Below are 14,882 nucleotides of genomic sequence, written 5' to 3' on the forward strand. Positions count from 1 at the left end.
AATGGTAGCAGCTATGAAAATTTTACTTCAAAGTAAGGTTGTAGTAAAGAGTTGAAGCAATATCCATATAAAATCTTAAGTGAATTAGGGGGGATTATAACATTTCAAATACATACACACACTGCACAGAAAGAATATACTACAGACAGTAAGAATCATCTCTGAGAAGCATAATTTTGGGATATATTTACTTTTTTGTGCTTTTCTTTTTTCTCAAAAATTTCTACAATGGATATACATTACTTTTGAAATTGATAAAAAGAATGCAATAAATGTGATTTCAAATAGACTTTGCTCAGCCAAGAAGTTGCCCTCCACAGATGATGCTCATTTTAGGCAATAGCAACAAACACTGAAGTCAGCAGTTAGAGGAAAAGGATTTCACAGGGCCCTATGTCTAGAGTAGCGGCAAAAATTAAGTGCAAGATGCACCCATATCTTGGTAAACTGTACAATAATTTCTCATGCCCCTCTCTTCTCAAGTCCCCATCTCCTAAACTAGACACACTAACATAAAAATTTGTCCCCAACAAATGAGATGTCAAGATGGGTTGTGCAGGCTTTAGAGCTAATGAATGTCATCATTGCTGTCATTATGAGTAGTCTGTAGGCAACACAGTGTTCTTTCTCCCTCCAAAAGTAACAATAAAATCATGTTTTGTTTTTTTTTAAAGTGTTCAGGGTAAAAAATAATAAAGCCAGAAAAGATCAAGGGGGCCAAGTTTTACGGATTAATTCCAAGTTTTATGGGTAAGAAAGAAAACAGATACACAGGACTTTCTTTTCTTTTCCTGCCTTCCTTCCTCTTCCTTCCTTCCTTCCTTCCTCTTTCTCTTTCTTCTTCCTTCCTTTCTTCCTTTTCTTTCTTTCTTTCTTTTCTTTCTCTTTCTTCTTCCTTCCTTTCTTTCTTTCCTTTCTTTCTTTCCTTTCTTCCTTTTCTTTCTTCCTCATTCATTCATTCATTCATTCAATGTCTCTGCACATCGGTCTGTCTGTCCATCTGTCTGTCAGCTGGTCATCACTCAGTCCACAGCTACCTCCTGAATATTCTACACAACAGTCAGATTTAGGCTGTAGTGATCAAGGACTTGGTTCCTGCCCTCACTGCCCTCATGGTCTAGCCTCAGTTTACTCATTTTTAAAATGGAAGTAAGTGAGAATAGCTGACATGAAGTGCCCATATGTGCCAAGCACCGTGCTGCAGTGCAGCAGGCTGAGCCTCCGTGTACTTCATGAGCTGCACCATGTGGTGCTGGGGCCTGAAGGCACCACAGAGTGCCTGCTGCAGTCAGCTGTGCAGACAGGCTCAGGGCCTTCTGTAGGTCTGGTTCCCACTTTTTCCCTTTATTCCTTTCCTCCCCTGCACCATCACTGAGACCCAGCCCATGCCTGTCATGGTGTCCCTCAGTGCACCACAGACTCCCACACCCTCATCCCGCGTTCAGGTTCCCCTGCCTGGCAGGTCCTCCAGTCCCACCTGGAAGGCTCTTGCTCATTCCTTAAGTTGCTCAAGTGGCACTGCTTGGGGACCCTCCATAGTTCACACTGAGTACTCCGAGCCCCTGCAGCTGCATAGGGCCTGCCTCGTCGTGCTGGGCTCTGCAGCCACCTGTCTACCTTGTACAATGGCAAGCAAAAGAGACCATGTGGTATGTCTTTTCTCCAAATCCCCAGCCTGGGCACATCAAGGAAACATCAGCTCCTACTTCCGGAGTCCATGTGTTAAGCATTTTATGCTCTTTGTCTCATAGAATTTAACTCCCACAACCTCTACAAGGGAAAGCTTGTTATCTCCATATTACGTATGGAAAAACTGAGGCATAGGGTGGGAATAACTGGCCCAAAGTCATGCCCAGGATTACTGGCTTCAAAGGCAGTAAATGTGTGTTGAAATACATTTTTTTGAAGCAAGATGTGCCTAGTCCTACAAGCCACAAAAAGAGATGGTCTTCAGTTTCCTCTCAGTAGCCCCCAGACTCAAGTCCACACTTCACTCCCAGGGAGTTCCAGCCTGAAGAAGATGCAGCGTGTGTGCATATGAGCTTAAGATGCTCATTCTTTTCTTTCAACAAATATTTGTGCCTCTACAAATATCTCCATGCTAGGTGTCAAGTGGATTGGGAGTGGGGAGGAGAAGGGAAGGAACAAAAATGGAAATCAGGGCCATGATTTTGTGATCTAATAAGAAATGTACATTTTGTTTCATCCCTGGTTCCTGGCACAGAGCTCCTAAAACATTTGTAATTTCCTGAGTGACAGGGATGCTAGAAGCATTCTTTGTTCTAAATTTGCTCTTTGACCCCGGTTCCTGACACAGAGTTCCTAAACCTCTTGGAATTTCCTGGGTGCTGGAGCATCTTTTGTTCTAATGAGGCAACTCCTAGTGGGCTACTGGACAGCTTCTGGATGGGGGCTGGTCATCAGAAATGCCAAGCCATGGTTAGAAGCTCAGAGCTTTTATCGCCCTCCCTGAAACCCCTGCCATCCTCCAGGAAGGTCAGAGGAGCTAGAGATTGAGTTAATAACTGATCATGCCTATGTGATGGAACCTCTATAAAAATCCCTAAAATAGTTCGAGAACAGCCTGACCAACACGGTAAAACCCCATCTCTACTAAAAGTACAAAAATTAGCTGGGCATGGTGGCACATGCCTTAATCCCAGCTACTCAGGAGGCTAAAGCAGGAGAATTGCTTTAACCCAGGAGGCGGAGATTGCAGTGAACCGAGATTGCACCATTGCACTCCAGCCTGGGCAACACAAAGAGACTCCATCTCCAAAAAAAAAAAAAAATCCCTAAAATATGTGGTTCAGAGAGCTTCCAGGGTTATTGAACACATCCTCGTGCCAAGCAGAGCAGTGCACACCAACTCCAGAGGGACAGAAGCTCCTGTGCTCAGAACCCTTCTGGACCTCAGCCGATGTATCTCTTTATCTGGCTGTTTATCTGTATCCTTAATTATTTCCAGTAAACATTTAAGTGTTTCCCTGAGTACTGTGAGCTGTTGTAGCAAATTATTGAACCTAAGGAGAGGGTCATGGGAACTCCTGATTTATAGACAAGTTAGGCAAAAGTGTGGGTAGACCACGGTATGACTCACACCTGTAATTCCAGCACTTTGGGAGGGTGTGATGGGAGGATGACTTGAGGCCAGGAGTTCGAAACCAGTCTGGGCAACATAGTGAGATCCTCATCTCAACAAAAAATAAATTAGCCGGTGTAGTGGTATGTGCCTGTAGTCCTAGCTATTTGGGAGGCTGAGGAAGGAGGATTGCTTGAGCCCGGGAGTTCAAGGCTACAGTGAGCTGTGATTGTGCCACTACACTTCAGCTTGGGTGACAGTGAGACCCTGTTTCAATAATAATAATAACAGTGCAGGTAACCCAGAGAAGCATTATTGGTGACTAGCATCCAAAGGTGGGGGAAGACTTATGGAACTGAGGCCTTAATCTGTGGAGTCTGCATGCACTCCAGGTAGTCGTTGTCAGAATAAATTAAATTGTAGAGCAGGTTTCCCCAGTCCCCAGGCCACGGACTGGTACCAGACTATGGCCTGTTAGGAACCAGGCCACACAGCAAGAGGTGAGTGGTGGGAGCGAGCATGACCGCCTGAGCTCCACCTCCTGTCAGTTCAGTGGCACCATGAGATTCTCATAGAAGCGCGAACCCTATTGTGAACTGTGCACGTGAGGGATCTAGGCTGCACGCTCCTTATGAGAATCGAAAGCCTGAGGATCTGAGGCAGAACAGTTTCATCCCAAAAACATCTCCCCTACCCCGCACCCCCCACCCCCAAAACCATCCGTGGAAAAATTGTCTTCTGCGAAACCAGTCCTTGGTGCCCAAAGTGTTGGGAGGCCACTGTCGTAGAGCACCCCGTTGGTGTCCACAGAGAATTAGAGAACCGGTTGTTATGGAAAAGCCACACGTCTGGTGTCAGAAATACTGTGAGCAGAGGACACAGCATTTGCCTTCTAGGGCCCTCTGCCCCAGGCTGCTCAGGAGCTCCGGGGTGCAGAGCTCTGCGAGGCAGCGTGCCTGGGCAGCTGGCATTCCAGCATGGACTGCGTCTTCTCTAACAGCGTGGGGTCATTTCTGCACTGCTAGGTGGTCCTCGGCAGCACGGGTGAACATGACAGGCTGGATCACTGGAGAGCAGGCAAGGGTGGTTGTTCCGGGTGGCACTGTCAGGGCTCAGCATGGACCCAGGGGAAATATGGCCTCCCGGAATGAGCACTGAGGCCAGGACGAAAGGACGAGGGTTAGGATGACAGGGGCACAGGAGGGTCTCTGTGCAGAGGCTATGAAGGCCTGGGGTTGAGATACCCCTGGGCCTGCCTGTCTGTGAACTGTGAGAAAGGGAATGAGCCACGGGAGCCCAGAGGACCAGGAGCCTGCAGGGGGTTCTGAGCGAGCCCTCAGGCTGAGTCACCTGTCAAGGCCACAGTGTCTGGGCTCAGGGCCCCCAGCAGTGCCCCAATCCCCCACTGTGTGGGCTGCCCCTGCCTGCGGGGCCACTTCAGGTTGTACCCCCACCTGCTGACCTAACTTTCTTACTCTACCCCCAAATCCCTGGGCTGTGTTCCCTGCTGCTCCCAGCCTGCAGATTGAAGGGACAGCCACCTCCTGGAGACACAGGTAGAAACCAGCCCCCTGGCAGGGCCCTCCTTAGCTAAGGACAGTCACATCGTGCCATTGTCTCAGCTGCCTTGGAGGACCTCAGCTCCTGGCCAGCTGCACCCTAGGCCAGCTATTATTTTATTCTCCATTCCCTTTCTTTTCCATGTGGACCCCACACAACATCGCCATAGGAAGGAAGCAGACATGCCCCACCCCCGACCATCATCAGGGACACATCTTCACTCAGCCGCCTAAAAGAAATGATCACACTGGCTTTCAGGTGGACAAACACCATGGATCGCATGGGAGAGGCCCTCAGGCTCTGCCCGCACCTCTGCCTCTTACGAAGGCTCAGCCCCTCTTCACCGTTGCCCCTCTGTGCGGTCCGTTAGCTCCATACGGACGGCAGGGAATCGGCTTTCCAGAAACTCATCCTTTCCCTTTTATTTTCTACAGCTGCCCTTGACTTGCCCTTGACACATTCTCTACTGAGAATGGGTCTTCGTCTTCCCCTTCACGTTCAGAGGTACTGTTTTTAAGCAAATATTCGATGAAGTTCAGCATTAAATTCAGACCAAAGACCAACAGGGGCTCCCTCTTTCCATTCTCCTCTGGGGGTGTGATCTGGAGTTCCAGTAGCTGCCACATCTGGCCTGCATTCGAATGAAGTGCACAGTTGATCCTGCAGTTCTGCCGTGCCACCGCATCACAGGTCCACAGCCTCATGCTACATGTCCTGCCCTCAGACACCCAACTTGGGTTCACTTTGTCATGGGCTCTGGACCCTCACATGGGTGTGGACACCTGTGGAGACCTGCAGAGTCCTGCAGGGCCTCTGTTCTCACGGTTGCACACAGATCCAGCTGCTGTCAGAGTCCCCCTCAACTCCCTCGAATACTAACACTGGGATTACTCACACCTTGTGCTTCTCACTGCACAATCCAGTCTGAGACTGGGGCTGGGGACACACCAGGAAGTCTCTGAATGCTCTGCCTCCTGTGTCCTCACTCGGGGTGAGGGAAACCCTCAGGCTCATTTCCTGTGTTCTCCCCAAGGGATTAAAACATTGGAGCAGAGCTTTGATCATCTGAACCTTCAGTGGCCCTTTCCCATACTGTCCACTACTACCTTTGCCCCACCAAGTTTCATGATGTTTATTGCGTGCCTCCACGGGCCAGGCAGGCATTTTACAAACATGTTCTCTATCAGTCCTGGCAGCATCATATGAGGGAGACACACAAGACTACGAGGCTGGTAAGGAAGGAACCCGGAGTCATGGGCAGTTGGGATTTCTATTCAACTCTGAAGTGTGTTCTCTTCCCACCCCACAGTGCCTCCCCAGGGTGGGTTGTATCGTGGGGACCCGCAGGAGCTGCAGGCCTTGGGGCTCACCATGCCTCGCGGCAGTCCTGCAGGCAGCAGATATTCTCCCAGGTGCTGTAGGCCTTCAGCCCCGCCACCAGAGCCTGCAGTGAGTGACTGTTGACCAGCTCCTTTCCCTGGAAGACATCCTCATCCACGAGGGCCCCGGCATACCTGCGGGACAAAGCAGAGACGTGTGATGGAAGTGGCGGTACACCCAGCACATGTGTGAAGGAGCATTATCTGTGAAGTGCTATAATGCTATTTGAGGAAAGAATATGATATCAATGATGCATATTTTAAACTGTAGATAGTCACTAAAAGATAACATTTAAGACACTACCTGCAGAATACTAAAAATTATTCAATTAGTCAATGAAACACAGGAGCAGAGGGAAAAGGGAACAAATAACATATGGGATAAATAGAGAAAAAGTTGCAGGATAATATTCTAAAACTCTATGTTTGTTGACAGCTACATTAGGTGCAAATGGTTTAAACAGTACTATTTAATTTGGAGATTGTCAGACATGATTTTTAAAAAATCAAGATTCAACTAGATGCTTTATACAAGAAAGCCACTCAAAATACAAAGACAAATAGGTCAAAAGAAATATAACAAAAAAATTTATACCTGCAAACACTAACCACAGGAATAGCAGAGGCTTGTGGGCATCTGTTGTAGACCTCAAGGTTAAACCTGCTTCTCCAAAGTCTACCAAAGTCTTCATGGGTCTGTCAAAACTGTCACCCTGCACCATGACTGTACCTGCAACCATGAGTCTCCACCACATCGCTCTCCCATTGGAAAACCTCTCCTTTGCTTTCTTTTCAAATTTACTTTTCTTCCAATCCATTTATAGGCCTCACTACTCACGCTGACATCTGTCTAGGCACTCCTTGACTTGCACAAAGTGGCCCCCTAGGCTCAACTCTCCTCTTATTCTGGTCTACACACATACGATCATGTTCCAAATTACTCTCTTTTATCCACACACACAAAAAAGTTTCACATGCCTCTTGTATCTGTAACTTTTTAATTCCACTTCCCTTGGAAATTCTGTACCTTACAACAATAAAGTATACCTCAATTCCACTCCCCCATCCACTTTGCTACTGTTGAGATTTTATATATAAAGATATATATACATATTATATATATAGATACATATCTTCTGCATGTGTTATCAACCTCATGGCTATTTTTGCTTTAAACAACTTATCTTCTTCCCTAATCAACAATATTGAGAAATAATATATGACAATGATGCATTCATTCGAAGTGCACCACTTGAAGAGTTTTGACAACCGTACACACACCCATGAGAATAGCATCACAATCAAGCTACAGAACAAAATGCCTCATGTCTTTTTGCAGTCCATTCCTTTCTTTACTCCCACCCCAAGGCAACCACTGATCTGTTCTTTGACACTATCGATGAGACGTGTTTTAAGTAAACTGAATTGCAGAGTATGTGTTGTCTTGCTTCTTTCAATCAGCATGCTGTTTTGAAATTCATCCACATTACAATATGTATGTGTAGTTGTTCCGTTTTATTGCTAGTAGTACTCTAGTCTATGTAATGCACTCATCACATTCATTTATGCATTCACTTGTTGATGAACATTTTGGTTGTTTCCAGTTTGGGACTATTACAAATAAAACTGTTAGGAAAATTCATGTACAATTCTTAGAGAGAATACATGTCTTCATTTATCTTGAGAAAATATATTGAAGTGAAATGGCTCAGTCATATGGTAGATGCATTTCAAACTTTTTAAGAACCTGCCAAATAATTTTTCCAAAGTAGTTATGCAATTTTACACTCCTACCAGCGGTGTATAATAATTATAGTTGTTCTACATTCCTGCCAACAATTGGTCTTTACAGTCTTTTTAATGTTAGTCATTCTAGTGTATATGTAATGGTATCTCCTTATGGTTTGAATTTGCATCTGTAAAATGGAGATATAATTTCCTATTTCATAGGGTTGTTGGGAAAACTGAGGCTCAACTGAGGTAAACCTACCTAAGTCAAGGTCCCACATGTGTTAGGGTTGAGCTAGGATTTAAACCCAGGCCTCTCTATTCCTAAATAGCATGCTCTTTTCATTATAAACAATGTTCCTGTCAGTGCCCTGAGCAAGTTTTTGTCATTTTCATCTATGCTATATTATCATCACCCATGCTCCAGGCTGTGACATTAACAAAACGTATACATGATTCCCCGTTGATCTCTCCAATCACACACACCCCCACCTCTCCCCAATCCCCATGGGTGGAAATAGGTGGGAAATAAGAAACAAATAGTCTTTAAGAAATGGATTGTGAGAGACCCCAGCCAAGCTTCTAGCTGCCAGATGGAGAGGTGCACCAGTGGCTCTTATTCTTTGTTGTACCCTTATATTTGTTTAACCAAGGAGTCTGAGAAGTCTTCCATGTTCAGTGTGTTTTAGAGTACAGGAGGAGCATGTTTTAAGAAAATCTGATATGAGAAACCCATGGTGGCCCAAAATATAAATTAGGAAATAGGGATTCTGGAGGCAAAATTATTTCTCATTTCTAAACATGTTTATTTAATAGGTGATGTCTCAAGAAATGCAAGGTATTTGTTTATGGATTACATCCATTCAAAGAACAGATTAAACAAAGTGTTAGAACTGTATTAGTCTGTTTTCACACTGCTAATAAAGACATACCTGAGACTGGGTAATTTATAAAGCAAACAGGTTTAACAGACTCACAGTTTCACATAGCTGGGGAGGCCTCACAATCATGGTGGAAGGCAAAAGGTACGTTTTACATGATGGCAGGCAAGAGAGAGAATGAAAGCCAAGTGAAAGGGGAAACCCCTTGTAAAACAATCAGATCTCATGAGACTTATTCACTACCACAAAAAGAGTACAGGGGAAACTGCCCACATCATTCAATTAGCTCCCACTGAGTCCCTCCCACAACACATGGAATTATGGGAGCTACAATTCAAGATGAGATTTGGGTGGGGACACACCCAAAACATACCATTCCACACCTGGCCCCTCCTCCCAAATCTCATGTCCTCACATTTCAAAACCAATCATCCCTTCCCAACAGTCCCCCAAAGTCTTAAGTCACTTCAGCATTAACTCAAAAGTTTACAGTCCAAAGTCTCATCTGAGACAAAGCAAGTCAAAACAAATCCCTTCTGCCTATGAGCCTGTAAAATCAAAAGCAAGTTAGTTACTTCCTAGATACAATGGTGGTACAGGCACTGGGTAAATACAGCTGTTCCAAATGGGAGAAATTGGCCAAAACAAAGGGCTACAGGTGCCCTGTAAGTTCAAAATCCAGTGGGGTGATCAAATCTTAAAGCCGCAAAATGATCTCCTTTGACTCTTTGTCTCACATCCAAGTCACACTGATGCAAGAGGTGGGTTCCCATGGTCTTGGGCAGCTCTGCTCCTCTGGATTTGCAGGATACAGCTCCCCACCCCAGTTACTTTCACAAGTTGGTGGTGAGTGCAACAAGTGCACGGTGCAAGCTGTCAGTGGATCTACCATTATGGGGTCTGGAGGACACAGCTGTACTAGGCAGTACCCCAGTGGGGACTCTGTGTGGGGACTTAAACCCCACATTTCCCTTCCACATTACCCTAGCAAAGGTTCTCCATGAGGAGCCCTGCCCCTGCAGCAAACTTATGCCTGGACATCCAGGCATTTCCATACATTCTCTGAAATCTAGGCAGAGGTTTCCAAACCTCAATTCTTGACTTCTGTGCACCTGCAGGCTCAACGCCACATGGAAGGTACTACCCCCTTTAGAGGGGCTTGTACCTCTAAAGCCATGGCTCCAGCTGTAACTTGGCCCCTTTTAGCCTGAAGCAGCTGGGATGCAGGGCACAAAGTCCCTAGGCTGCACACAGCAGGAAGACCCTGGGCCTGGCCCATGAAACCATTTTTTCCTCCTAGGCCTCCCGACTTGTGATGGGAGGGGCTGCTGCAAAGGTCTCTGACATGCTCTGGAGACATTTTCCCCACTGTCTTGGGGATTAGCATTTGGTTTCCATTACTTATGCAAATTTCTGCAGCAGGCTTGAATTTCTCCTCAGAAAATGGGTTTTTCTTTTCTATTGCATCTTCAGGATGCAAATTTTCTGAGCATTTATACTCTGTTTCCCTTTTAAAACAGAATGCTTTTAACAGCACCCAAGTCATCTCTTGAATGCCTTGCTGCTTAGAAATTTCTTCCACCAGATACCCTAAATCATCTCCCTCAATTTCAAAGTTCCACATATCTCTAGGGCTGGGGCAAAATGCCACCAGTCTCTTTGCTAAAACATAGGAAGAGTCACCTTTACTCCAGTTCCCAACAAATTCTTCATCTCCATCTGAGTCCACCTCAGCCTGGATTTCATTGTCCATATCATTATCACATTTTGGAAAAAAGCCCTTTAAGAAGTCTCTAGGAAGTTCCAAACTTTTCCCCATTTTCCTTTCTTCCTCTGAGCCCTCCAAACTGTTCCAAACTCTGCCTGTTACCCAGTTCTAAAGTCACTGGCTATGTTTACAGCAGCACAACACTCTACTGGGACCAATTTACTCTATTAGTCCGTTTTCACACCACTGATAAAGACATACACAAGACTAGGTAATTTATAAAGAAAAACAGGTTTAATGGACTCACAGTTCCATGTGGCTGGGGAGGCCTCAAAATCATGGCAGAATGTGAAAAGCACGTCTTACACTGTGGCAGGCAAGAAGACAATGGGAGACAAATGAAAGGAGTTTCTCCTTATAAAACCATCAGATCTCATGACACTTATTCACTACCATGAGAACAGTATGGAGGAAACTGGCCCCATGATTCAATTATCTCCCACTGGGTCCCTCCCACAACACGTGGGAATTATGGGAGCTACAGTTCAAGATGAGATTTGGGTGGGGACACAGCCAAACAATATCAAGAACACACCATCATGGTAAGATCCATGAGAAATACCACAATATATCTAAAACCAAAAAGTCAATGAGATGGCAAGATTCTATTTAGAAAAGTTTATTTTGTATAAAAAGACCAAACTAGACTTTTTGGCAATAAGCTATTAGAATCATATTTTTAAAAGTCTAGTGCAAAAATGGCAGGGATGAGTAACGTCCAAGGTGCTTAACTATCCTGAACTTCATTTTTTAACAGAGAAGACTGGTGAATTTCTGCAGACTATGAAGGGTTATTACACTCATTCATTTATTCAACAAATATTCATAAAGTCTAACTTTGTGCAAGGCATCATTTCAGCTGCTGTTGTAACATTAATCAAAAAAACAGAGAGAAAAATCTCTGTCCTGTTGATTTGTCTTGAGACATTAAATGAGTTACTACACATGAAATCTTAGGACGGTGCCTGGTAAATGGCAAGCATTTGAATATGTGTTAGCTATTTTCTTAATTTTACCATTACAGGTATTGGGTAAATGGAGATTGCCCAAGAGAACAAGTGAATCCAGTTGAAAGACAGCAGCAGGGACAATGCTGTGGCCCCTCTTTCCCTGAGATGCATCCTGGACTGCACGAGCTGCCCATGTGGCCTGGAATAAAGAGGAGAGGCAGACCCTAAAATACTCACTTTGGCTGGTGTACTGAAAATACTGATTTTTAAAAATTGTTAACCATTTTCTAAGCTAGGAAATTCATCCCTGTAGCAAATCCCACCAGATGATTTCAAAGGGAGATATCAGCTCCCAGCTTCCTTGGCCAGTTACCTCATGGACCCTTCAGAAATGTATGTTTCAAAGATGATCAAATGATTTAAAAGCAAAGCTCCAAGCAACCCCACAGCCAGGTGTGATGTAGTTACACAAGGCAATTCCATTTTGTAGGTGAATTAACCTGTGCAGAGACAGACACTACTAGGTGTGATGATGCCAAATTAAGGATCCACAACTTCTGTGCTCACAGAATTTATAATCACAAACCAAAAGTAACAGTGCAATGACAAGACGGGCCCAGGCTGCTGCTCCAGGAAGCTTATATGGGGGCTCCTTATTCCAAAAGGGGCTCCGGGAGAGTGTCTTAGGGAAGTTGGCAGCCTCAACTGGGTCTCAAAAGATAAGCATTAACTTATCAGGTGAGCGAAGCGAGAGTGTGAGGGGAAAGAGGTCTGTAAGAAAGGTCACAGCAGGAGCATAGGACAGGTGTGGAGTCCTCAGTAGAGGACAGAGAGGTGGGGGTGGGGTGGAGGTGGGAAGGCCCGGCAGGTGGAAGGCACCCCAGGGCCACATGTGGGAGCTTGAGTTCGCCCCATGATTTGGTTTGGCTCAGTGTCCCCACCCAAATCTCATCTTGAATTGAATTGTAATCCCCATGTGTTGGGGGCAGGGCCTGGCGAGAGGTGATTGAATCATGGGGGTGGACTTCCCCCTGGCTGTTTTTGTGATAGTGAGTGAGTTCTCACGAGATCTGGTTGGTTAAAGGTGTGTGACACTTCCCCCTTTGCTCCTTCTCTCTCCTGCTGCCATATGAAAAAGGTGATTGCTTCCCCTTTGCCTTCCACCATGATTGTAAGTTTCCTGAGGCCTTCCTGTCATGCTTCCTGTTAAGCCTGTGGAACTATGAGTCAATTAAACCTCTTTTCTTCATAAATTACCCAATCTGAGGTAGCTCTTTGTGGCAGCAAAAGAACAAACTAATATAACCCAGTACAGAAGATGCTGGAAGGCCCCAGGAGGGCGGCAGCTGGCAAGTAGGAATTTAGATTTCATTTCAGGTAGAGGGCTGGTGATTCCTGGAGAACAGATTTGAAGAGGACCAGGCTGAATGGGGAGGGAGTGTGCAACCAGGCGTGGTCGGGGAGACATGACAGGGAAAGAAGGCTTTGAGTAATTTCAATGTAGGAGGAAAAATCATCACAATGTGGTAATTGGTGGGATGGAGGGATAGAAAGTTTGAGGGTCCTGGGGGGGATGGCAATAGCAGCTAACATTTATCAGGCATATATTATCCTCCAGACCCTAATCTAAGCATGTTCAAATATTCACTCATTCAATTCTTCTAATAACCCTCTAAGTCAGGTATTATTATTCCTATTTTATAGATGGGGAAACTGAGGCACAGCATGTCAGCAGCCTTCTCAAAGTTATACAATTAGCGAATGGCAAGATCAGGATTAGGACCCCAAAAGTAGGGTCACAGAGGGCCTGCTCCTTGCTGCCACACTGGAGTATGTATGATATGCCGGACCCTGTCTTAAGCCCATTTCATGTGTTAAGTTATTTAATCCCTTGACAACCCAAAGTAGGTACAGAAATACCTCATTTAATTGCATTTTGCAGATATTGCACTTTTTAAAACTTGAGCCTTGTGGCAACCCTGCACTCAGCAAGTCTATCAGAGCCCTTTCTCTAACAAGACATATTCACTTTGTGTCTTTGTGATGTTTTGGTAATTCTCATAATATTTCAAACTTTTTCATCATCATTATATCTGTTATGGTGATCTGTCATCAGTGATCTTTGATGTTACTATTGTAATTGTTTTGGAGCATCCAAAACAATTAATAAGACAGTGAACTTAACTGGTAAATATTGTGTGTTCTGACTGCTCCACTGACCTGCCATTCTCCCATCTCTCTCCCTCTCCTCAGGCCTCTCTATTCCCTGAGACACAACTATGTTGAAATTAGGCCAGTAACCCTACAGTGGCCTCTGAGTGTTCAAGTGAAAGGAAGAGTCATATGTCTTTCTAGATCAAAAGCTAGAAATGCTTAAAAAAAGAAAGAAAGAAAGAAAGAAAGCTAGAAGCCCAGTGAGGAAGGCATGTTGAAAACTGAGAAAGACTGAAAGTTAGGTCTCTCGTGCCAAAGAGTTGGCCAAGAATGCAAAGGAAAAGTTCTTGAAGAAAATCAAAAGTGCTACTCCAGTGAACACACAAATGGTAAGAAAGCAAAATAGACTTTTGCCGATATGGAGAAAGTTTCAGTGGTCTGGATGAAAGATCACACCAATCACAACATTCCCTTAAGCCAAAGCCTAATCCAGAACAAGGTCATAACTCTTTTCAACTCTACAAAGGCTTAGAGAAGTGAGGAAGCTACAGAAGGAAAGTTTGAGGCTAAATTGGTTCTTGAATTTTAAAGAAAGACACCATCTCTATAGCATAAAATTGCAAGGTGAAGTAGCAAGTCCTGATGTAGAAGCTACAGTTAAGTAGCAAGTTATCCAGAAGATCCAGCTAAAATCAGTGATTATGGTAGCTACACTCAACAACATATTTTCAGCGTAGATGAAACAGCCTTGGAAGACGTTTCCATCTAGGACTTTCATCAGTACCTGATTTAAAACTTCAAAGAACAGACAGAATCTCTTGTTAGGAGCTAATGCAGCTAGTGGCTTTCAGTTGAAGCCAATGCTCATTTATTATTTCAAAAATCCTCAGGCCATCAAGAATTATACTGAATTTACTCTGCCTGTGCTCTAGAAATGAAATAACAGCACCTGGTTGATAGCACATCTGTTTACAGCATAGTTTACTGAATATTTTAAGCCTGTTGTTGAAAACTAATGCTCAGAAATAAGGATTTCTTTCCAAATGTTACTGCTCATTGACAATGCACCTGGTCACTTAGAAGCTCTGAGGGAGATGTACAAGGAGATACATGTCATTTTCATGCCTGTTAACACAATAACCATTCTCCAGCCCATGGATCAAGGGGCAATTTTGACTTTCAAATCTCGTTATTTATTAAATACATTTTATAAGGCTATGGCTGTCATCGATAGTGATTCTTCTTATGAACGTGGGTAAATTGAAAACCTTCCTCACCATTCTAAGGGCCATTAAGAACATTTGTGATTCATGGGAGGAGGCCAAAATACCAACATTAGCAGAAGTTTGGAAGAAGTTGATGTTCCAACCCTCATGGATG

The 14,882-nt window shown here is 44.5% G+C and overlaps 1 protein-coding gene across 1 annotated transcript in view; it reads right to left on the reverse strand.

Moving 5' to 3' along the window:
- The window catches only part of ACOXL (acyl-CoA oxidase like), a 365,308-nt gene that overhangs the window by 188,426 nt on the left and 162,000 nt on the right, over window positions 1-14,882 (reverse strand). Inside the window, 1 exon segment of the mRNA XM_025353945.1 lies at window positions 6,013-6,156. Coding sequence (XP_025209730.1) covers window positions 6,013-6,156 — 144 coding nt within the window.

Source organism: Theropithecus gelada, chromosome 13, assembly GCF_003255815.1.
Source record: "Theropithecus gelada isolate Dixy chromosome 13, Tgel_1.0, whole genome shotgun sequence".
Classification (NCBI taxonomy): domain Eukaryota; kingdom Metazoa; phylum Chordata; class Mammalia; order Primates; family Cercopithecidae; genus Theropithecus; species Theropithecus gelada.